This window comes from Drosophila eugracilis, unplaced genomic scaffold (assembly GCF_018153835.1).
Source record: "Drosophila eugracilis isolate 14026-0451.02 unplaced genomic scaffold, ASM1815383v1 contig_2167, whole genome shotgun sequence".
Classification (NCBI taxonomy): domain Eukaryota; kingdom Metazoa; phylum Arthropoda; class Insecta; order Diptera; family Drosophilidae; genus Drosophila; species Drosophila eugracilis.
In genome coordinates this window covers 3,680,842-3,704,271 of record NW_024573052.1, presented here as the reverse complement: position 1 = coordinate 3,704,271, position 23,430 = coordinate 3,680,842, and the positions used below count along the sequence as shown (strand labels likewise).

The 23,430-nt window shown below is 45.2% G+C and overlaps 7 protein-coding genes across 7 annotated transcripts; 4 read left to right on the top strand and 3 right to left on the bottom strand.

Moving 5' to 3' along the window:
• Positions 1 to 128: 128 nt before the first annotated feature.
• On the top strand, positions 129 to 1,551 carry LOC108105460 (GPN-loop GTPase 1). Its single transcript, XM_017212060.1, has 3 exons — positions 129 to 800; positions 858 to 1,211; positions 1,268 to 1,551. Exons 1-3 carry the CDS (start codon positions 219 to 221, stop codon positions 1,472 to 1,474), a joined length of 1,143 nt encoding a protein of 380 aa, XP_017067549.1. The 5' UTR covers positions 129 to 218; the 3' UTR covers positions 1,475 to 1,551.
• A 1,615-nt stretch (positions 1,552 to 3,166) lies between these two features.
• On the bottom strand, positions 3,167 to 8,272 carry LOC108105461 (mucin-5AC). Its single transcript, XM_017212061.1, has 4 exons — positions 7,977 to 8,272; positions 6,742 to 7,890; positions 6,418 to 6,558; positions 3,167 to 3,274 (listed from the first exon to the last, which is right to left on the bottom strand). Exons 2-4 carry the CDS (start codon positions 7,666 to 7,668, stop codon positions 3,203 to 3,205), a joined length of 1,140 nt encoding a protein of 379 aa, XP_017067550.1. The 5' UTR covers positions 7,669 to 7,890; positions 7,977 to 8,272; the 3' UTR covers positions 3,167 to 3,202.
• On the bottom strand, positions 3,377 to 5,913 carry LOC108105462 (translocating chain-associated membrane protein 1). Its single transcript, XM_017212062.2, has 2 exons — positions 5,762 to 5,913; positions 3,377 to 5,057 (listed from the first exon to the last, which is right to left on the bottom strand). Exon 2 carries the CDS (start codon positions 5,036 to 5,038, stop codon positions 3,932 to 3,934), a length of 1,107 nt encoding a protein of 368 aa, XP_017067551.1. The 5' UTR covers positions 5,039 to 5,057; positions 5,762 to 5,913; the 3' UTR covers positions 3,377 to 3,931.
• Positions 8,273 to 8,744: 472 nt separating the features above from the next.
• On the top strand, positions 8,745 to 10,309 carry LOC108105459. The gene has a single exon (XM_017212058.2). The coding sequence runs from the start codon at positions 8,874 to 8,876 to the stop codon at positions 10,206 to 10,208; it is 1,335 nt and encodes a 444-aa protein (XP_017067547.1). The 5' UTR covers positions 8,745 to 8,873; the 3' UTR covers positions 10,209 to 10,309.
• Positions 10,310 to 11,202: 893 nt separating this feature from the next.
• LOC108105463 (nucleosome assembly protein 1-like 1) lies at positions 11,203 to 12,508 on the top strand. Its single transcript, XM_017212063.1, has one exon. It carries the CDS (start codon positions 11,287 to 11,289, stop codon positions 12,373 to 12,375), a length of 1,089 nt encoding a protein of 362 aa, XP_017067552.1. The 5' UTR covers positions 11,203 to 11,286; the 3' UTR covers positions 12,376 to 12,508.
• On the bottom strand, positions 12,439 to 13,176 carry LOC108105464 (mediator of RNA polymerase II transcription subunit 22). The gene is made up of 3 exons (XM_017212064.1): positions 12,958 to 13,176; positions 12,792 to 12,893; positions 12,439 to 12,733 (listed from the first exon to the last, which is right to left on the bottom strand). The coding sequence occupies exons 1-3, from the start codon at positions 13,067 to 13,069 to the stop codon at positions 12,516 to 12,518; spliced, it is 432 nt and encodes a 143-aa protein (XP_017067553.1). The 5' UTR covers positions 13,070 to 13,176; the 3' UTR covers positions 12,439 to 12,515.
• Positions 13,177 to 13,271: 95 nt separating this feature from the next.
• LOC108105458 (leucine-zipper-like transcriptional regulator 1 homolog) lies at positions 13,272 to 18,016 on the top strand. Its single transcript, XM_017212057.2, has 6 exons — positions 13,272 to 14,139; positions 14,203 to 15,621; positions 15,685 to 15,860; positions 15,921 to 16,099; positions 16,220 to 17,223; positions 17,278 to 18,016. The coding sequence occupies exons 1-5, from the start codon at positions 13,391 to 13,393 to the stop codon at positions 16,622 to 16,624; spliced, it is 2,928 nt and encodes a 975-aa protein (XP_017067546.1). The 5' UTR covers positions 13,272 to 13,390; the 3' UTR covers positions 16,625 to 17,223; positions 17,278 to 18,016.
• The last annotated feature ends 5,414 nt before the right edge of the window (positions 18,017 to 23,430 follow it).

Genomic DNA, 23,430 nt, shown 5'->3' with positions numbered 1-23,430 from the left:
CCGATATGTATGTATTTTACATTCCCGATAGTTCTCTACTGGATTTTACACAGTCGATAGTATTCAGCTTTATAGCTAAACTTGTATTGTGGTAACCGAAATAATCGATATATCGAACTTAGCCCAGCTCTAAGGCTCATTGGTTTGTTTTATTTTGATTTTTAATTTTCGGCAGTTTAGGTGCCAAGCTTTAGAATCCGAATAATAGTGCATCTAAAATGTCTGCCGGAGTGGACGACCTCAAGATAGAGTCCCTTTCCCTCAGGGATGGTATTCAGGAGTCGCCCGTGTGCATAATTGTGCTGGGAATGGCCGGCAGCGGCAAAACCACGTTTACCCGGAGTCTAATTCAGCACGCGCAGGACAAGTTCAATCCGTACGTAGTCAACTTGGATCCGGCTTGCCGCGAAGTACCATATGCAACTCACGTGGACATAAGGGACACGGTTAACTACCGGGAGGTGATGAAGCAGTACCAATTGGGTCCGAATGGCGGCATTGTGACCGCCCTTAACATGTTCACCACAAAAATCGCTCAGTTTGCTGAGCTCGTGCGTCGCGCTGGTCAACGAGGACACAAGTGGTGTGTGATCGACACTCCAGGACAGATCGAGGTATTCACCTGGTCCGCTTCCGGGAGTATAATTACAGAGGGTCTGGCCACCTTGTTCCCCACCGTTGTAGTCTATGTTATGGATGTGGTGCGCAGCACCTGTCCCACTACCTTCATGTCGAACATGCTCTACGCCTGCTCTATCCTATACAAAACACGATTGCCCTTCCTGGTAGCGCTAAATAAGGTAAAGATTTTACAAGCCTTCCAGGATTCATAGCTAATCCTTTTTTGCCTAAACCAGATCGACCTGAAGGATTACAGCTTTGTACTGGACTGGATGACGGACTTTGAGATTTTCCAGGAGGCTCTGGAACAGGATAAGAGCTATGTAAGCAACCTCACACGCACTATGTCGCTCACGCTGGACACCTTCTACGAGAATCTAAGCACTTGCGGTGTTTCGGCCAAGACGGGTGTCGGTTTTGACCAGCTCCTGAAGAAGATACTAGACTGCGTGACCGAGTACGATCGGGATTTCAAGCCTGTGTACGAAAAGATGCGCCAAGAGCGGCTGGCCGAGCAGAACGCGGCTCCAAAAGCAGCCGACGAAGTTGAAGAAGCCGGCGTTGCCGTTCCTCTGGGATTGAATCTTGAGGTAAGGACAGTTTAAACAGTTTTTGTAACATATCTAATGCCTTTAAACGATTTAAGGACCCAGCCCCGATCTCCGGAAACGGCATATTCCTAATGGCCCCTGGTCTGGTGCCCCAAGCCGTCGACAGCGATGACGATGAGAACATGGAGATAGACACCAAGGGCGCCATGGAGGATCAGAACTTCCAGAGCTTCGTGCAGAATCACTTGACGGCCCAGCAGAACAAGCGGGACAAGCTGCAGCAAGCACAACCGCAGCCCTAAAGTGATATGGAATGGAAATTCCGTTAGAAAATCGGTTAAGAATGGTTCAAACTAATATAGATATTTTTTTAAAGCTACTTTGAGCTACTTTTCTATGTGGAAATCAAGGGCATCAGCAGCTTTTTTAAGTTTTCTTCTTTATTATTCACTTTAACAAGCAAAAACATTCAATATAGTGTGTGTGTTCTTCATTTTCCGTCGGATATCTGTTTTGTATATATGGACTTAATTTAGCTTTGCAAATTAGTGATAACATATACATGTGGAGGATATATCCCGTTCGTAAATGTAAATGCAAGCCTTATACTTTGCGTTACATATTTTTGTATATATATATATATATTATGTGTGTGTATATATGTTGAGCAAATCAATTTTGTGTTGCGAGTGCCGCGCCCGATATCTTATGCTATATAGTTGCTTCTCTGGATTTGTATTGTTTTTTTATTGGTTGTCGCTTTAAATATTACGCTTACAAAAATACAGATCATCTCAAATACTTGTCAATGCTTCACAGTTATACACAGTTTATATAGACATACAGTAGTCCCCCTGCTACGAACTCTATTCCCTCCTTGGTTTCACTGCCCCATCTGAATTTACTTCGCAAGCTTTTTGGGTGTCCTATGGCTAGAAACTGTACAGGATCCTGGCACAGGGATCCGGATTCAGATCCGTGGCCACACGTAAATGCATCCCGTAAAATTCTTGTGCTGGAATTCGAGTACAGTCCGCGCTCAATAAGTAGAAGCGATGCTTGCGCAAAAAAATATTCTCATTTCTGGACGTTTTCATTTGATTTGAGTGCGACCTCCTAGGGTTCACACGGAATTTAGGTCTGCCGACATCTTTAACTTATATATATCTTAAGATTTTCCAAATCAATTTCGTGGTACAGCGCGGTTCAGAGCAGCAAGGTGGACTAGAGAATTAGCTAATCGCTTTTTCGAGTAAAATTATGTTTAAAAAGCTCGCTTTTTCAAAAATATTCCAGATGTCAATGCATTTTCTATATCTTTACATGTACTTCGGTTTCCTTGCAGCCCTGAAACGCAATCCACAACTTAGATTCCAACTTTCTTTGTGATTAAGAAATGGAAATTTTTAGTCCGCCTATAATTCTTAATTCCCAACTCAAATTATCGAGCTAGCTCATGAATATTTTATATATGTAAATCTTTTTATGGATCGAGGAATAAGCTCACTCACACGCACACACACACACACACACTTTCAGACGCACACGCACAGATGCACACATTGGTTTTGGGAAGGGGAAAACAGAGACTTTCGGAAAACGAGTTTTCAAAGCAAGAGATATTTTTTGAAAAACTATAAAGATTAGCTCGCTTGTGTCGTGTTGTTGTTTCAGAAACAGTCTTCTTCATTTTTGGATTTTTTGTTTCATTTTCCGCTTGCTTTTTCATAGAAAGGGAAGAAGAAACATAACGGAGAAAGTTTTTGGGCTTCTTCGGTTTGACTGCGATTGGTGTCTAGCATATCAGCTTGGCTTATTGGATAGCGCTGAGATCCGATGTACATTCATACTATATAGTGTGGGACATTGTTAGCTTAAGTCTACGTCAATATGTACGTAAATACGTGTGTGTTTCAAAAACGGAAGTAGGCGATATCCCAGAGACTTTGGATCGCTTAAGCAGGCCGATAAACAAAAGCTGGAATCGAAGGAATAATCTTGAAATTAGACGACATTTATACGAGCTCCAATTAATCGTCGTCCGACATGTTGGTGGTGGTCAGCAAAGTGGCGTTGTCCTCGGCACCCTGCTCCTCGATGTCCTGAAAGAGTGTAAAAGCGAGTTGATCGTGAGAAATTGGAAGATAACATACAGAGGAATATTAAATAGCCCTAAAGTTCCCCAATAAAACTCTTTTGGAAACTGTTTTCTTATACAAAATATATATTTTCATATATTTAGCTTCGTTACACTCTCATATTCTGTTCATCATTCTCATTTTGTTTTTATAAAAAATAGTTTTACACGCAAATAGGACGATCGGAAATTGTCAAATCAATGCTTGGAAGTTTAACAATTTACTTATTAGAAGGAAGAACAATTAAAAAACACACGTTACGATAAGCTTTGTTTTTTTTTTTTACTTTTTGTTATATTTCGCTTTTTTTTGATTTTTTTGTGTATGTATAAAAATAAAAAAAAATTTCTTTTAATGATGTAAACTTAAAATGAAACAAACATTTAGGCTAAGAAATAGTTTCATTTTTGTGTCGAGGAAGTAAATGCAGCAGAAATGGTTGCAGTGGTAGTTTTGAGCTAAACGAGATTTACAAAAACAGGGAGCCCTGGATCGTAATCGTGGCTAGAAATCTCCTATATACTCTCTAGGCTCCTGTTCATGGTGCTGCTCTGTCTATCTATCATTCGTATTAGGTTGGAAGTGTGCGGAAGATTTTGTTGCTCTGTGTTGCGTGGCTTCTCACTTGAGCTTCTGCTTAATTGGACTGGGCGAAGTCTGGTCCGCTTCGGGCAGATCGCTCTCCTTCTTGCGCTTCACCTTGTCCTTGGGCGTCTTGGCGGGCTTTTTGGTTTGCAGCGCCAGCTTGGCCTCGCGCTTGGCCTCCTTCTTGGCCTCTCGCTTGGCGCGCAGTTGCTCCGTAATGAAGGAGAACACAAGGTATCCCTGCAGGGCAATCAGACCTCCCAAAGCTAGCAGGGATCTCACTCCACCAATGCCGTAGTACAGGGTAAGCACTCCAATCACAGACGTGGCGAAGCGGATCAGGAAGAAGACAGCATTGTTGACCACTCGCAGCTTGGCCAGACGCTCCTCGCGATCGAAGACGCCAATCAGTTGGAAGACGTGTGACAGCAGCTCGCTGAAGTAGTGCAGGGTTAACAAAACCAAAGCCAATCGCTGGAAGCTCAGTGTATAAGCCAGGACAATCAGGGTGAAACCACTGATCGAGTGCACGATCTTTGGCTGTTGCTCCTCCTTGGTCTTGATCTTCTGGAAGTACAGCTCCGGCAGCATGTGCAGATAGTAGGCCAGCTGCACCACAAAGTAAAACTTGTGCAGGAAGCTCATCGGGTGGTCGGGGAAGCCCTCCCAAAGCTGGGCCACCTGGCCGAGATATCCCTCCTTGAGCAGGACGTGGGCGCCCCAGGCGAACGACAGCAAATAGAAGGCCACCAGTTGGCCGGACTCATTGAAGCGGGCCAACTTAAACTTGGACAGATGCAGCTTTTTGCTGATCTTGTCCAGCACGAACTCCTGGATAATCGCATGCATAATAATGCAGGTCAGCGTGTAGAAGAATATCGCACAGTAGTCCTTGATACCAGCAATGTAGGTGTACGCCTTTCCATATGGCTGCTCCCTGCTGGGATCCTCGCCGCTGACATTATGATGCAGGGATATAAACGCGCTAGCGAAGGCCGCTGTGGATTCGTTCATTAGGCCAACCACGAAAACCATGGCCACGCAGGAGATGATGTCCGCATGGTTTTGGATCACGAACTCGTGGCTCAGGATCGGAGGATTCTTGTTGCTGGTCTTGCGACCGAGTCCAGGTTTAATTGCCATCTTTACGATTCAGTGGGTTCTGGAAAGGTATATCAGTTGGTTATTAACAATCCACTGGTCATATGCCTATTTTCAGTTTTGGTTTAACAACCTTACCCTGTTTGACACGTTCTGGGCTGCTAACTTTAAAACTTACAATATGTTTTTTCAATACTCGGCTTATTTATTCCAGTATACTATGATAGTACAAAAGTTCCCATGACATTGTCTTATTTTCTAAGATGCTGCGCTTTAAAAAGTGTGTCTAAAAGGATTTCTAAGTTTTTAAGGAACGGAATCACTTAATAGTACTACCTACTGTAAATTAATATATTACCCACAAGTGTGTGCTCTTAAACCTGTGCCTAATGTTTCCTACGACCACTCAATATATCCTTTTACCACTGATAACCACTGTGTTTAAGATGTTCCTATAACATATTTTGAATTTTTAACTCTTGTATTATTCACTACTTGTAGGTTTTCCTTTTAAATCCATTTCAATTCAAGCAATTTCCTTCCTTTACTGCTTTGTCCTGGCACCCTGAGGAATAGCTACCGTATCAATGATGCTCCTCCAACAACAAACACACAATTTGCCTTGTTGGCACTGCACACAGCCACGCACACACAACCAAGGCTGCGCGCTCCCACTCACACACCGACACGCACACACACACGCACAGATTGAAAGACTCCAAAAAAGACACTCTGGCCAAAAGGTTTTATGCCATTTGTACTCACAGGATTTGCCGTTATATTTTCCGTTTTGGCCAACTTTCCAGCCAACTGCTGATTTGCAACGTGAATTTGCTGACGTAGGCGTCTTGCGGCTGGGAGACACTAGCGGCTCCGATTCGGGTCGGATTCCAGAGTGGCCGTTTACAAATTATCTTAACAAACCAAAGCTTTTTTGTATTTGCTGTTTGTGTATTACGGTGGCAGAAGTATCGCGATGTTTCTTTAAAGTTAACTATCGGCTACGACCAGGGCTGCAACAATGTCTTTCTTGTTTAACTGGCTTGTTTCAGTTTTGTTTTTCACACTCTTTTAACCACTTTCACTTTTTAAGTCACTAAACTTTCACTGCGCGACAGTTCAGCCCTGGGCAAGGGCTGCAAAATCCAGGGCTAGGCACACGGATGGCGCGCAATTTAAAATATGAGGTTTTAAGAAGGATATATAAACATAATTTTGCACTTCATTTAATAAATACAAATAAATACATTGTAAAATGTTATTCATCACTGTTGTTAAGAACGAGGACGACAAACTAGCGCGCGCGATTTAAATCAAGTTATTAAAATAAATGGGCTCAAGGACATGCAACCCACCAGCCGCCACCCACCCAACCACCTTCTTCCGGTTCGTTGGTCAACCTAATTGCATTTTGTACTCACGTTACGATTCCGCTTACGGACGGAGGACACGATTGTGCGCTTGTTGCGTGCCACCAGGCAAACCGTTATGATCAAAATCACTCCGATGAGGGCGAAGCCCAGGAGAGCGGGCAGCAGCACGCTATCCTCGTCCTTGTAACCCTGCAACAGAATAGGGTATTAGTTATGCGGATAGGGAACTCGGAACTGGGTCAGCTGATACTCAAATTCTAATATAAAAAATAGGGAAATCTTGCGTTTTCCAATATCTGAATGTGGACCAAGTCTACTTTTATAGTAACCATGAGAATCAGATTACCCCAGATGCATGCATGTGCGACTTACGGTCCATTGGAAGTAGGTCGAGGGATCGATGTAGGCCCAGTGCGTCTTTATCCAGGCGCTGTTGCTCTTCTCATCATTCAGGCCAGTTCCCGATTCCGGAGACTTTTCCTCCGCGTCTGATTGTACTTGCATTCTGGAATTTTGGCCATCTCCGGTCTGGATTTGCGGCCCTTGGGCCTTGGCCAAAACTGGTGGCATTATGGGCTTCTTGGCGGCCGACTTGAGTAGGGGCACCTGGATGATTCGGGTGGTGATTGTGGTGGCTGCTGGCGAATACCGCGGAGTCGTCACTGGAGGGTTCCTTGTTGTGGTGGTTGTTGTAGTGGTTGTTGTTGCTGTGGGAGCTGGTGTGGTTGTTGTGGTGGTTGTGGTGGTGGTGGTAGTAGTGGTGCTGCTGCTAGTAGTCATGGTGGTGGTGCTACTGGTGGTATTAGAATTCGAATTGGTTTTGTTTAGGCGGATCACGAACTGCTCAATGCCATTCCGATTCACAATCTGGACATTTCTTCCCACATTCTGTTGGAGTAATGGAGATCCTGTGGGTAACATGGGACTACCAGGAGGAGCCTCTCCACCGCCCCTCGATCCGCTTCTTTGTGGGCTATGGATCAGGGCTGCCTTGGTTTTCAAGAACCATTCCGTGGGATTCGGCAGACACTCTGTGGATACCAGGAAGGGTATGAGCACGGCTCCAATGATCACGGTGCACACGAAAATTAAGCCCAAATAGGCGAAGAAGGAGCGCCGGCGTCGTTGGCCCTTGACCTTGACGGATCCGGAGGAAGAGGCGGATGAGCCGGAGGACGACGCTCCACCGCCGGCGGAACGTCCGGAGCCCGAAAGTTTCCCCTCAATTCGGAAGTCATCGTTCTGCGGCAGAATCGTGTACTGCAGACTGTTTTCCCCGTGTCTAATGGTCTTATACATTTTGTCCTTTTTCTTTTGGAGCGTCCTTGCTCTTCTGAAGCTTCCTGCCTATCGGAAGGTCCTCTATAGAACCTTCTTTATTAATACTGGTGAGTGTTTCCTTGTAGTGCGCTTTTTCTGGGGTTATCCTAAATGGATTATGTTGATTATCCTTTCTGGATTCTGATCATTAGTTTAACCCCAGTCAAATAATGAGAGCTCCTTCGACCTCCTGGCTTGTTCCTGGAAATATTCACTTTCTTTCACTTCTCTTTCTCCACCGCTGCCTCACCACCCCTTTGAGTGGTAAATACTTCATATTCGCTCACCTTTGCCTTTTCGCAGGTACCCCGAGTTAATAGCTCATAGTCCTTTTGCCACGATTATGCTGCAAGTCGTGTGCTTCCTCTTCTCGTCCTCTCCGTAAATTACTTTGCGTTTTGTTGTCGTCCTTCGGGAATATTGTTTTTGTTCCTGTTCCTGTTCCTGCTGCTGATGCTCCTTGCGCACTAAATTTTATGTTTTTATTGATTAAGCGTTTGTTGTTTTCTGGCGCAGGCGCAGTCCTCCAGTGTTGGTAAGTGCCATTACAAAGGACACTTTCAGTGTTGACAAGACGAGGCTGCGATTTGAATCGCTTTCGTCCTTAACTGGCCTTGTCTTTTCTAACAGGTCCTAAAGGTACCATATCATATACAAAATTGGTCAATAATGAATTTAAAAAAAATTAATGATTGGTCGTTAGCTGCACTAAACAGATCTTAACAACAGCTGGGACTTTGGTCCTATTTAAGCAGACTTGGCACCAGAAGATAACCTGCCATTCAGCTGGCTATCTAGAGATTGCTATCTACGGTTTTTAATAGATTGCGGACCTTGCTAATGGATCAATCAGAAATTGCGACCGCAGACAGATCCAGATTTACGAGCTAGTCATATACCGGCGGACGTAAGTTCCAACAATTCCCTCGATAAGCCGAAAAGGAGGGGCGGGGCAGAAAATAGGGGTTTAACAGAAGCTTATCGGGCTTTGATAAGCGGCGGCATAAGCATTTTCTGCGCACAATGTGCAGTGGGCTCTCAGTCACGTAAAGCAGGTCAAGCGGCCAACAACGTCTATCGGGATTCCAAGATTTCTCAATAGAGGATCAACGATTAATTTCGAAATTTTAATCTGTGATCTATATCCACCTCCTTTGTCAAATATCCAGGCTCAAGATATAAACATGGTTTTCCTTTTGATCATCGGTCTAATCCTGGGCATTCTAATGATCCTAGTGAGCGTGATAGTCAAGCTTTTGGGCCTGAAACCGCCATTGATCTTTGACAAATACCCTCTAAAAGGTATCTTCTATCGGGTCAAGTTTTGGCTCGCTTTATTGGTCCTCCGACGCCTAAGATACCGCATCTATCGAAGAAACGAGGAGTTACTCGGATCCGAGGAACATCTGGCAAAGATTGACAGACCCCAAGAGCTGAGCAATGATCCGAAGAGCTACGATGTGGTCAGCTTTATGGCTGCCAACAAAGAGGGCCAAAAACTGATGGTGAGTTTGGAGAGAAGAAGGCGTGGAGTCCTTAAGGCAGCTTTATACCTGTGGCTCCCGGGAAAAGGGCTCTTCAGCTCCCCGAATCTGCCCGATATGATATATTTCACAACCGAAGATGGAGAGGAGAGCAGCGAGTTCCAGGGAGGAGGTTTCCACCTCTACCAGGAGGAATCCATGAAAATGTGGAGGATCAAGTACAATGGTATGTTGAAGTGCCAGAGAGATGTGGTAGAGGAAGTGCTGGTGGACTTGGACCTTCGTTTCAAGAGCTCCTCCGCCGAGCACTTTGATTACAACAGGGATCTGAGCTCCTCCTTGATAGCCGACTCCATAGCCAGGGAGGCGTGGAATGAGAAGTTCTACAGCCTGTTGCGGAGTGTCAATCACATCGTGGAAAAGCGAACGCACTACGAACAGAATGGAGAACTGACTGGGAAAATCACATTCCAGGGTGATGATCTATCCCTGAAAATGCAAGGCTTCCGAGACCATAGTTTCGGTACCGAACGCTGTCTGAGCTCCATTAACCGCTACGTGTACTTCGCCTTGTTCATGGACGACGGCAGCAGCATGGTGGTGGGAAACCTCAGTCAGCCCTCCTTTTTCCTATCCTCCCTGAAGGTGGGCTACGTCTGCAGTCCATCCGGAAAGTATGAACCTTTGACTGGGAGCAACTTCGAGCTGTACTCGTACGGCGAAAAGGGAACTCCGCCGCAGCATCAGAACTTCATTGTGAGCACCAAGGAGAAGGAGTATCTCATCCAGATCCAAGTGGAGGCATCCGCTGTGCGGTATGTGGGCGGAGACTGGGAGTCAAAGGTGTTCAATCAATTCGTGGCCTGTACGGTGAACGGAGTTTCCGGCCAGGGACACGCCGAGTTCCTTTACCGCCACAAAGAAGGCAGACCGGAGGACATATCTTCTAGAGATCCCAGCTGGTACCGCAACATCAAGCGCTTCGAAAGAAGTCTGACTTTGCTGGAGGAGGAGGACGGAGATTTTATCTTCTAGGCGTAATTTTGTTTTTTTTTAGTTGTTAAGTTTAAGTAACAGGCCAGAAACTATAACAATTAGTTAATCAACTTGAAATATAATCGATCGATGTGAATTCATCTGAAGTGGCTTGATTTCTAAATCCAAACATTTTCCATTCAATCAATTCATTGATGGAATGCGGCAAACTAGAAGTGGAGCAAGTGAAGGCCACCGGGAGCAGCTGTAATCTAATGGACTCTGGACGATAAGAGAGATTAGCAAATCAGTTCGGGAGTTGGACCCCCGATGAAGAGTGGAGAGCGACGGAATTAGTCGACAATAAATTAGCATGCAGCTGGCGAGCGGAGAAATCGAGGAATCAGATTGGTCAAGTACTCCGGTTTTTCTCTCAATAAATAACGGCGTATCGGCCGTGGCTTTATGGGACCCAAAAGACAACGAGGCTAACTTATCGCTTGGTAAGCCCATAAAAACCCAAGATCAGGTGCCAAGTGGCCAGGTGTCACAGATAAGACCCGGATGGAATCGGAGGTATCTGTAATTCAATATACCAAAGCCCTATTACGGAGCAGAATATTATTTTCCTATTGAGTTCCGACCTGCCGCAATGTCAATTTATGGTTTGCCGATAACTCCCCGGCGGTATGTCCCGCGAATATATCCCATAACTGGCCTTTACGGATGTATCGCCGATAAGAGAACCACCGACAGATATCCCCCGAAATTCGACCATATCATGCATTGTTTTCAAAATTCTAATACATTATTTATGCACGTATCTCTTGAGTGCTTTTCCCCTTAAACCTTATTGTACGCAGTTAGATTAATCAGTTACGGGAATTTTAAAATTCCCTTGCTGATTGTCCAAATATTCGAGTCATCAAGCGAATTACTGCTAAGTTAGGAGGTTTCCTCGAAAGTTAATTAGTAATCATCGAAAAGCCTAAGTAGACCATTGCTATAATAGCTTGTTATTGGTATAAGTTCTTATTATTGATCTGTTCTAGTAGCGCTTTCGCAAAGTGTCACCTTGTAGACCTATGAATAGCAATACATACCAAATTCCAAAGTTAAGTTCCCAGCAAATTGCAGAATGTTTGAGATGGCAAATAGTACGGAGAAAGTTTCGCAGAGGATACATCACCCAGACTCGAAGGCCGACGGGATCAGTGACTCTGTGCGCTCCCTGGACACTCGTGCTACGGAGTTCACAGAACCGGCATTGAGTCCGGCGGATTTGCCTGCCCGCAGCCGCAAGGCCTTCCTGCGGCATATGATTGGCCAATTGCCGGAGTCCGTGCAGAACCGAGTACGAGCACTCAAACAGAATCAGGTACAACAGGTACGCATTTCGGAGCAGTTTTTCCGGGAGGTTTACGAACTGGAACGACGTTTCTACGGCCAGAGCTGTGCCCTGTTCGATGCCAGACGGGATATCGTAGATGGCTTAGTGGAGCCACCTGTGCAAACGGAGACCTCCTGGCCCGAAGACACACACGACTCGATGCATCTGGACTTTGAGAACAACGAAGACTTGCGCCAGTTGAGGCTTAAATTGCCTCCAGTTTCGCCTAATACCTTGGGAGTTCCACGCTTTTGGCTGACCGTCTTCCAGAATGTTCCCCTTCTCTCAGAATTGGTTCAGGATCACGATGAGCCGCTGCTGGAGTGCCTGGTCGATGTGCGACTGGCTTACGACCAGGATAGCTACACGGTTAGCTTTCAGTTTCGGCCCAATAACTTCCTACACGATTCGTCGTTGGTGCTGACAAAACGCTACTTTCTGCAACATTCTGCGGACCAGGAGTATCCCTTTATGTTTGAGGGACCGGAAATAGTGCGTTGCGAGGGCTGCCACATCCACTGGCGAGATGGCTCCAATCTCACGCTCCAAACGGTGGAGAGCAGGCGAAGGAACAGAACCCGCAGCGTCACAAAGGTTATGCCTCGCGAGTCTTTCTTCCGCTTCTTTGCTCCACCGCAGGCTTTGGATTTGTCCCTCGCGGATGAGAAGACCAAGCTTATTCTGGGCAACGACTTTGAAGTGGGCTTCCTACTGCGCACCCAGATCGTTCCTAAGGCAGTTCTCTTTTACACCGGTGATCTGGTGGACAGCCTGAACGATGCCGCTGCAGACAGTCGATCCATGTCTTCCGAGGCGGAACAGGAGCAGGTCTTGTGAATAATTTCAGCCTACTTCCCATCACGTTGCTTAAAGATTGTAAAATGACAAAATTATTCGTGATTCATTAGTTATAAACAAAATTGTATTGTTTTTCCCCTAATCAATAATAATATGTACTTAAGCTAGGCAATTTAAGGCTACTTAAAAATACTGGTGTAGTACTCCTCCTCCAAGTCATACAGATCCATGGCCATTTCGTCCCTGAGCTTCATTAGCTTCTTGTCGCATTCACTTTGGGTGTTCCTAAACAATTGGGAATTGTTGGTGATGGCCTCATTGACCGAGTGAAAATCGTTTAGGATCAGGTACTGTTTCAGGTCAGCCACTAGCTTCATAAGGGACTCGCCAGCGCGAACTGGGGTATGGGATTTACATATATCAAGGCTTTGGGAAGTGTATGTAGAACTACTTACCTATGTTGGCGGCGCGGACCTGCATTTCCAGAGCATCCTGCTCGCACTGAGTGGTCTTTGAGATCTGACTGTGGCTTTCGCGGCGTGCCAGTTTGAGGATTTCTTTAAACGTATTACTGGTGTTAATATATACGGATATCTTTAGACCCATTTGTTTATATTTTACCCTCAAAGTTTTCCAGCATGCTGCGAACGTCGTCTTTCAAGCGCGCGTTGTAGGATTTTAAGAGCGCTTCCTTGGATTGAGGTAATATGGTTGAACGCGATCCGCTAGCCATCGTCCTGCTTCGCTTAAACAACGTTTTCTGATTTAAACAATTTCTAACAATGTTCTGTTTACGCGGAAGAAAAGCCAGTATTACCTCCTCTTGATTGCCGGCCTGTAGTGGTGGCATTTACTCGCGAATAACTATCGTGAGCTATAGGCTGCTGGCTACACTCCGTGGCTGGTCACACCATTGCGTTATCGATAGCCGATAACAGCTATATACAGATCTTTTGTTTTGTTGTATAAAAAACAAAGCGTAATTTGTGGAAAAGCGGGCAAGGATTATTTACAACGAGGACGACGGAGGATACTTCCGGCGTGTGATGCTTTAATGCTAAAGTCGATTAGTGGAGGCGTTGGCGTGGCATCCACGGAAAGAGGTGGTGGTGGTGGAGGAGGTGGAGGTGGAGGAGCAGGTGGAAGCGCGTCTGGAAGCAGGAGCACCAGCGGAAGTGGGCGTGCCAGTTGTGGGCTGGGCTCCAGTTCGATTTCCAGTGGGTTGAGTGCTGTGTGCGGATTTGTGACTGGCGGAGGAGGAGGAGGTGGAAGCTCTGACCGCGATCGGGACAGAGGGCTGGCCAATAGCAGTGGAGGGAGCACTCCTGCCGGGATTCTCTATTGCCCCGCCTGTGTGGCAGCTGCCAATCAGCAAAATCCCAGCCAGAACTCCAGTCCCCAACACGAGGGCTTCTTTTCGCGAAGCTCATCCAAATCGAGCAAACGGAACAAGGCCAGAAAGAGCGCCTCTACCGCCGGCTGCTTGGACGCCCAGCACATCCGGGCGAACCTTCGGATGTCCATGTCCAGTTCGATGAGGAGTACTCGAGGACATGGGGGAGGTGGATCAGCCTCCTCCTCGCATCCTCCAGGTAGTAGCTGTAGTAGCGGAGCTGGAGGATCTGGATGCGTAATGGCATACGACGTGGCTAGCAATGCCAGCAGTGGCAGTGGCAGTGGTAGTGGAAAGGCGGCTTCGCCGGGGAGTTACAGCTGCAATGCTCTCAACGTGGACTTCACATCCTACACAGCCACTCATCAATGGACTAGGATGCTCGAGTGCGCCGAGTTCGTGGGAGCAAAGTGAGTAGTGAAGCTAAAAGACAATGTATAATCATAAAAATATGAATAAATTCTTTTTCTCAGGCGAAGCAAGCACACGGTGGTGGCCTACAAGGATGCGATGTTCGTGTTCGGCGGTGACAACGGAAAGAACATGCTGAACGACTTAATTCGCTTCGGCGTCAAGGACAAGTCCTGGGGCCGAGCATGTGCCACAGGAACTCCGCCAGCTCCGCGGTACCATCACTCGGCAGTGGTGGCCGGCAGCTCGATGTTCATCTTTGGAGGCTACACCGGGGATATCCACTCAAATTCGAACTTGACCAACAAGAACGATCTTTTCGAGTATAAGTTTCAAAGCGCCATGTGGGTGGAATGGAAGTTTTCTGGACGCCAGCCGGTACCTCGATCCGCGCACGGAGCAGCAGTTTACGACAATAAGATGTGGATCTATGCGGGCTACGATGGTAATGCCCGTCTAAACGATATGTGGACGCTGAACCTCACAGGGGAGAATCACCAGTGGGAGGAGGTGGACCAGCTGGGCGATCGTCCGCCAACCTGCTGCAATTTCCCCGTTGCGGTGGCCAGAGACGCCATGTACGTCTTTTCCGGACAAAGTGGTTTGCAGATAACCAACTCGCTCTTTGAGTTCCACTTTAAGACGCGCACCTGGAGGCGCATTTCCAATGAGCCCGTCTTGCGGGGCGCTACCTCAGCTCCGCCCTCACGAAGATATGGCCACACGATGGTGCACCACGATCGGTTCTTGTATGTCTTCGGCGGATCCGCGGATTCCACGCTGCCAAACGATCTGCACTGCTACGACCTGGACTCACAAGTGTGGTCCGTCATTCTGCCGGAACAGAACTCGGACGTGCCCTCGGGTAGGGTTTTCCACGCCTCGGCCGTCATCTGCGATGCCATGTATATTTTCGGCGGAACCGTAGACAATAGCGTGAGGAGAGGCGACACTTATCGCTTCCAGTTCTCCTCGTATCCGAAGTGCACGCTGCGCGACGACTTCGGTAAGTTCTTCCAGGACAAACAGTTCTGCGACATCCAATTTATAGTTGGAGCTGAGGAGATTCGCATCCTGGCGCACATTGCCTTTGTGGCGGCGCGTTCGAAGTATCTGAGGAACAAAATATTGGCTGCCCGGGAGGCACGCCAGCAGCAAATGGAGAAGGTTTACGGGGTGGGCCAGGTGGATGCATTGGTACTGAATACAGGCGCGGGCGGGGACCGCGGACCAATGCTGGAGGTGCGACTGGCCCGAGCCTCCCCCGAAGCCTTCGACATCATTCTTAACTACATATACACCGATCGCATCGACCTGAAAGACACGTACAGCAAGAATATCATCATTCTGATCACGGATATCTACCAACTGGCTGGCTTGTTCACCATGCCGCGGCTGGCCCACGGCTGTATCCAGTATTTGGACTACAAGATCAACAAGCTCAATGTGTTGGAGGCGCTCTACAATGCGGACAAGAACAAGTAAGAGTCCCTTTTAATATACGTTAATTTAAAGTTAATCAATATCAACACTTTCCTCGATAGCATTAAGATTATCAAAGATCACTGCATGCAGTTCATCATCAAGGAAGAGAACTTCACCGAGGTGGTCATGTCCAGTGAGTTCAGTGACCTGGACAAGCCTCTTCTGGTAGAGATCATCCGCAAGCGTCTGCATCCCAGCAAGCTCGTGATGGACACCAGCTATGAGGCCAATATAGGTGAGATTATCGCAGTATTCCAAATTCCAATTCGTTTATGATAAAGCATTTTGTAAGCAGGAACCACTTTGGAGATTGATCTGTGCGCCTTCTTGGAGTCCACTGGCACCGATTTTTGCGACATAAGCCTCGTACTGGAGGATCATGTGATACCGGCCCACAAGTCGGTGTTGTCATCACGTTGTACCTACTTCCAGGGCATGTTCCGATCTTTTATGCCACCGGACAACACAGTCAACGTAAGTACATTTCTTTATTAGCTTGATTATAATCTAAGAGGTCTTAATGAGCTAAAAGATAACGTGAAATTAGAATAAGAAGTGTTTATCCTAAATAATATGTAATTTCACTATTCGTAGATCCAAATTGGTGAAATTTCACCCTCGCTCGAGGCGTTCCACTCTCTGCTGCGGTACATTTACTACGGAGAGACGAAGATGCCGCCGCAGGATGCACTTTATCTGTTCCAGGCGCCGTGCTTCTACGGATTGGCCAACAATCGGCTCCACGCTTTCTGTAAATACTCACTAGAGCACAACATCACGTTCGAGAATGTGCTGCAGACGTTGGAGGCATCGGACATCACCAAAATCTATGACATTAAGGAGTACGCCCTCAAGCTGATCGTCAAAGATTTTGCTAAGGTTGCGAGGCTGCCGAAGATTGACGGTTTGTCGCGCGAACTGTTGCTGGAGATCATACGCGCTGTGGCCGATTCGCACGGCGAGTTTCTCACGCGGATTAATATCAATACAGATATCTGAAAACTGGTGCTGCTCCAGCCGGCATTGCAGTTGTTGCTCGCCTGGTTGCAAATCGGACGTAGCACGTAGTGCGGCAGTAGCGGTTGGCAGCGCCGAACGACATAACCCATTCATTTTTAACCGATCCATCCCACACATCCATCGTTCACCCCTGCACTTGGTCAGCGATCCTCTATAGCTCCAGATGCCCTAACACGGTCCCTCTACAAAGGCTGCACGACTAAGAAAGAGAGAGAGAAAGCGGGAGGAGAACCAAATGTATTCCTATTGTTCTTGTAAACTGGTAACAGATGATGGCTCTCGGGCACGAAGCAGCTTGTGCAGCTGATCTACCGTATAAAACCTTATATATGTAACCCCTCAATGCACACTAGTATTAACCGCGAATGCACCTCCACTCCAATAAGTACGCTTGTACGAAAGGTCAAACATATAGTTGGACTTCTCTGTTTCGAGCCCATGCAAGAGTTTTGTTAAGGCATTCGAACCAGCACCCAGACTCTACAGTTCAAGACAGTTTTAGCTTACTTACCATTCAAGAGGTTCGACTACAACATTCGTCTATCCAAAGCTGGCTGACGAAACCTAAAATGAAGATGGTGAGTGTTGATTAATAACTTGAAAGTACAAAGAATAATCAAGATTTCTTGCAGAAGAAGCGCGCCTTTACTCTAACTCGATGAAACTAAATACATATTACGTATATGTTTGTTAACTTATGAATCAAATGGCCTTGCAAAGATGAACTAAACTGAGGAATATTAATCAGTCTGCATGCGTAAAATCTAGTTTATTTGCTTATACTTAAAAACTGTTTTCAAAGTACCTTTCCGTATGCCGAAGCGGGGTATATCGGATGACCTTTTTGCAAGGGTCCTTGTAGTCTCGGCAGTCCGAGGGTCTTCCTTTCATATACTCCTACCCAAGTACAACTTACTAGCTGATAAGGATCCAAATCTAATCGTTTGTACTCATATTTATCTATCTATGTATGTGAAAGCCGTAAGCTGAATGTTCTATGCTAAGGAACCCTTGACCTGGAACCACCTCATCCCTCATCCATGTGGAAAGTCACCTCGTAATGAGAAGGAACTCAAAGTTAACGTTTTTGCCAAATTTGGATGCGATTTTTTGATTAGCGTTTATACTTTCGCCCCCAATGATTGCCCCGAAAGTTCTTTCGACTTCGAATACATAGTATATATAATATATAGTATATCTTATTTTCCGAAATTGTGATAAATCAGTTCTTTTCTATGATTGTATTGTGACTACTCTTAAGCAATATTTTATAATTTTGAGCATTATTTGGAATATTTTCGTTATAGTTTCGTTTTTGTTGCCGCATGACGAGAATCCAGAATAAACAATATTATTATTATGATAAATGTACACATGCTAACTCTGTTTTCGTATGCCAAATTGGAAATCTTTGTGGGTTTCCGCAGAAACGAAGCACAAGCAAAATAATGGAATTAAGACAAACAAACTGGTCCCAGAGTTTTCGGCTGAGTTTCCCCGCAGCTAACCAGCTGGCTTGCCATAGATAATTTCATTTCAATGGAATTAAAACAAAACAAAGGCTGCACTCGACTGTCGGCTGTCAGATGTGGGAGCCACCAAAGGGGGGTGGAAACTGTAGCCGGTCGAAACTGTAGCCAAGGCCAGGACAAGGACGTTGCTTTGGGGGTAAGTCCTGCCCGGAGTCGCTTATCAAATGCAAATTACAAAATCAAATATGCCAACGGCAGTGGCAGCAGCAGAGGCAGCGGCATCGGGCTGGTAGGATCTTCTCTTCGAGATGGAAATGCCACTTACAGATACAACTGACAGTAAGCCGAATTGAATTGAATTGCCATGGTGGAGTCTGGGAAATTATTCGGTCATGTCCTGGCTCTTGGGGCTCTCCAGGTGGAGCTCATCCATCCAGTTTGTTGCATATTTATGAGGCCATTAGTGCCCGAAGTTCGAGTCCGAGTCTGGGTCCGACTCCTTCGCATCCTTGACAGTTTTGAAATGGTCAAGGTTTTACTTCAGATTAGTACTGCTCGGTGAGGGAATTTGTTGTGAATAATCGATTCGCTTATCGGGCATTTGCATATTTATCAGGAATAGGCTAAGGGGATCGATTAGTGGGATTACTTTCAGGATTTGAATTATTTTCGCCGACATAGAAAGGGTCTTGGTAGCACATACTTAAGGATCTTAAGACGGACTTTCCTTTGACTGCAGTTTTCAATATACAAAATGATCTTTAAGATTTTCTGTCTTCAAGAAGATTACTCTCATTGTAGTTTATATTGCTGGCACGTAGTCCAGCTTCCAATGAGCCAACTTTACTCTATAAATTCAAGGCTAGACATTTATGTATTTCTGGGAAAGGAAAGGAAATTCCTTAGACCCTTGTTAGCCCGTTCCTAACACTTGCTATCGCTTATCGTTTTCCAAACAAAATGTCAATTATCTGAGCTGGGAAAGGAGGAGGCGGCCGCCGTTAAACCCTTTGGCGAAAAATCTAGTTAAGACCTAACCCTCATTCCTTTGACAACAAAACAATCCCAGATCCCAGTTCCCAGTTCCCAGAGCCAAGAAATGCTCTACAGGCCGCTGTCAATTTATAAGTTCATAATTTAGGCCAACAAAGCCAACAACACAGATCCGAGTCAATCAGCTATATAATGCGTAGCCAATACGGACATGGAGGGTTAGGATTGGCTCGTTTCATGCTTTTTAATATCCGTTTCATCTGGATTTATGCGCATCAAGTTCACGCTGAGCGGCGTCACATAAATTTCTTGGCAATTCAAGCAGTTGAGCCGAAAAAGGCAACATTTCATGGCTGATGGACCTCGAGGTACCTATTAAACCTATTTCTAAATAAGGAAAGCCATAAAGATGATGGAATGGTAGTTCTTAAGCAATCGAAGATTATCTCCTGAGTGATGGAAGAATGAAGAACGACCAAAAGTCGAATATACCCTTAGACTCCAAACAAGCACTGAGTGTGAAAGTAAAAAAGGAAAGCGGGCGAAAAGGGAAAACTACACCCCTCGAAAAGGGTTAACTGAATGTGCGATGGGGGCTTCGAAAGTGGACTGATTTCGGGGTTAGCCCCAAAATTGACTTTTGGCATTTTTCAAAGTTTTTCCCGCATTGCCGGTTATTGATGCCGACCGTTGTGCGCCAACTTGGATTAATTTATAGCGATAAGTATTTGTATCCCAGCCAAGCTCCACGTTCACCCCCTGAACACCCCTACCCTTTGACTACGCCCCTGCAGCTGGATTCTCTTGCCACGCATAAAGTGTCATTTCAGCGGCTCTGATGCCTAATTAAAACCATCAATTTCGAAGTGAAAAGGGATTCGAGGATTGGCGGATTGCCGGAGGATCGGCGGAGGATTGGGCGGACTGCAGTGTGCAGGTGCAGCGTATATTAATTAAAAAAGCTCCTCCCCCGAAGCAGCCCATCCAGGCCCCTGTGCAATTGGAGTTTAATTGGCGCACAGACGACAGAGGTGAAATGGGGCAAGGTACGAGTATGCAAATAAATGGGTGAGCGAGCATCGTTAATACCCCCCTCTTTGTAAGAGCTGGCTGGTGAGCAGGCCAACTGCTTATATCCTGGAAATAAGTGATTCTTTCTGTAGTCTAGAACATAGTAGCAGTTTATGCATCTCCAGATCTGTAAGCCACGTCCAACCACGAATTCTTCAGTGATTCAGGAGAATGTTTCTGTAAGTTCACAGCTCCCACACCATCTGCTGTATCCCAACGAAGGACATATATCCGAAGGCATGCCATGTGGAGAGCAACGGACATGTCGGTGATGCAGCTGGGATGCTGGATGGGTTCTTCGATGTGATGGAAGGCAATAGAATCGGACACGAAACCTGAATTGGTGGCAGGTGTCACAAATGCCAATCACTTTGATGAAATTCTTTGAAGATAACCAAAGGAATGTCATGGGCTCCTCTTTCCAGGTGTAGGTAGGAAATCTGGTGGACGATAGTCTTAATTTCATATATGTTTTACCTGATTTCATGATAGTTAAAGGACTGGGCACACAAACAATAGAAGGAGCATTAACCTCATTTTCGAGTTCCCTACTTAACTGACTCCTTTCGAGGACACCGGGTCTTATGCAACGACTTTTGAATTATGTCAGCCATCGCCGGCGACCTTTGGCCTTTGGGTGCGGGTGGTGGGAATAGGCTGTAGGCCCGTAACCCTGACCTCGCCCTCACCCCTTTTCATATAATCGTCGACGCATAAATCTCAAGACCTGCCCGGCGGCTGCAATTTACGGCCGTGCCGTAAATTTTCATAAATGTCCTTGTAAATAAACTCGCAAATATGCTGATTTAGCATATTTCTGATATATGTGTGTCCCCATATGTCTGTATGTATGCGTACGGTGGGGGCGTGGCCCACGCCTGTGGTTTACGCCATGTGGTATGTGTGTGGCAGTTTTATTGCGGGGATTTTTTGTTTCTGCGCTTGCTGGGTATCAAATGGGTAATATTGGGCTAAGTTTGAAGCACTTCAGTTAGCTTCGGTTACTTTGATATGTTTATTGTCCAACAAGTATCCTTAAACTCGTAGAAGGGTTATGTCCTAGTCGATCATTGCCAACTCATAATCATTATAATCAAAGAAGTTACTGCAAGTTACTGCAAAGACAAATCCTTTTCTAGCGCATTCAACTAGTCGAGTTTGAATATTTAGACATTTGTTTTATGCTTTATTTAATTCTCCTTTGATTTCGTCCTTTTCTCCAGAGGGAGCCCCAAAAAGTCAAAAGCAAAAGAGGAAGCATTTCGTGATAAATAAAAAATGAAAATTTTATGTTGCATTAACTTCCGCTGGCATCGCTGAGTCGCATAAACAAAGGCATATGTGTAATAAAATTTATGCATATAAACAACCGATGGCAGCCCACAAAACCGGCAACAAGCAGCACAGAACAGGCAACAATGACAGACAATGAAAAGGGAGTTAAATATTTGATAAAGGAGCCGTAAAGTCGCCATAACGTTTCTGCCTGTGGAAATTCCCAGGATATTGGTTAGCGCTTGCCAATCGGAAATGCACCAGGCTTAAGGATAACAAGGATTTCATTATAAATATAGTAAGTGTAAGGATGTCAGGACTTTAAGAATGCATATTAAAGATTTTCCCATGGCTTTTCCTTGGATTTTTCCTCTGTTCTGTGTATGGGTGTGAGTGTGCTCTTGACACTTTCAATTTGCTGGCCATCAAGCAGCGAAATATGGATTACATTGTTAACGCTTTCGGACTGCGCAGAATAGTTCATAGTTCCTAGACAGAGAGAAAATGCAACAAATTGGAGGAAAATGCTTATTTTCATGACATTGTTCGAAGGACTTTCAGCTCATGCAGATTGCTGTGTATTTTTCCGTTTGTTAATGGCAAAACTTTATTGAATTTAGCAATAAACCACGAAAGTTGTGATACTTTCGACATTCAGAAACAAATAAAACAAGTACCCATGAGTTATTTCTCTGTGCGGCCCTGTGAAGCGAAGTCCCTTCCCTTTTGGACAGGCTCATTTGTCAGAAGCTCCTCCTCTCCAGCTCCTTGTTCCTTGCTCCTTGCTTCTCGGTTCCATAGATCTTGGGCATGCACATTGAACAAAGGGCGGAAGATGGCTGCAGGACTGCTGTTGCAGGAAAATTGAAATAGGAATTGAATGGGAAAAACAGCAGCTAGCAGTTAGAAGCGAAAAACCAGCAAACTAAGCTCGACTTGACTGTAAAATATGAAGCTGTGCTGCACAGAAAAACAGTTTCAGGAGTATTTAAATATACATATATATGTACATATATTAAAATTGAATTATTATTTCAATTCGATTAGTAATCAAGCCTCAAGCCAAGTATGTCAGTTTGATAGGATTTAAAAAACACTCTCAACGAGATATTCCTTTCCATATTTGGACCATTATAAGGACGTCTTGAGAAGAAAATCGTCATTTTTTGCGAAAAATAGATAAAAATTAAGATTTTTAGGTGTGAATGCAGTTTTGTTGGAATTTTAATTACGAATCCAACGAGGTATTGCATTCCGCATTTGGACAATTATTGGCCTAGTTATGGACCATAAAAATCCCATATTCCGTCCATTTTTGGTTTGTTTTTAAATGTTATGACATTGAAGAGAACATATGTAAATGAGAGAGCAGATCTTTGAAAGCTCCTTCTAGCCTCTCTTTCGCTACTCCGCTTGAGGTTCGCCATTCAGTTTTAGTTCAGCCGTTGCCGTTCCTAGACCTGCGCTCGTGGGTTGCAGTCATATATTAATTTGTTTATAAAGTGTTAACAATATATAAAATAATACCCAAGAAGTGATCGCTGGACTGTGATGTGAACTGTGTTCAATATGTATTGTTTTAATAGTGAATTTATCTATTTTCTATGCGAAAATGCAAAGGCTGCTGCGCGGGACAATTGGAGTCGTATGTGTGCGCGTCATCACACACATTCTGTCTGTGTTACACATGTAAGTTTGTATGGGCGCGTAAGCCGTAAAGCAGAAAGCAGATCTTAGGGAGAGCTTTATTTACCGTAATCTTTTGCTTCTGCGCTTTCAAGTTCTCCTTTTAGTTTTTCGGTTTTCATTCTTAAATCTGTACTCCTCAATTGCAGTCGCATTCTGTTTTTGCTTTTAAAAAGTGTATAAAATATCTAAAATAATACATAAGAAGTGATCGCAGGTCAGTGTTTTGAGTTCTATTCAATGTTTACTGTGTTAATTGTTAACTTTTCTATGGTTTAATGCCAAAAT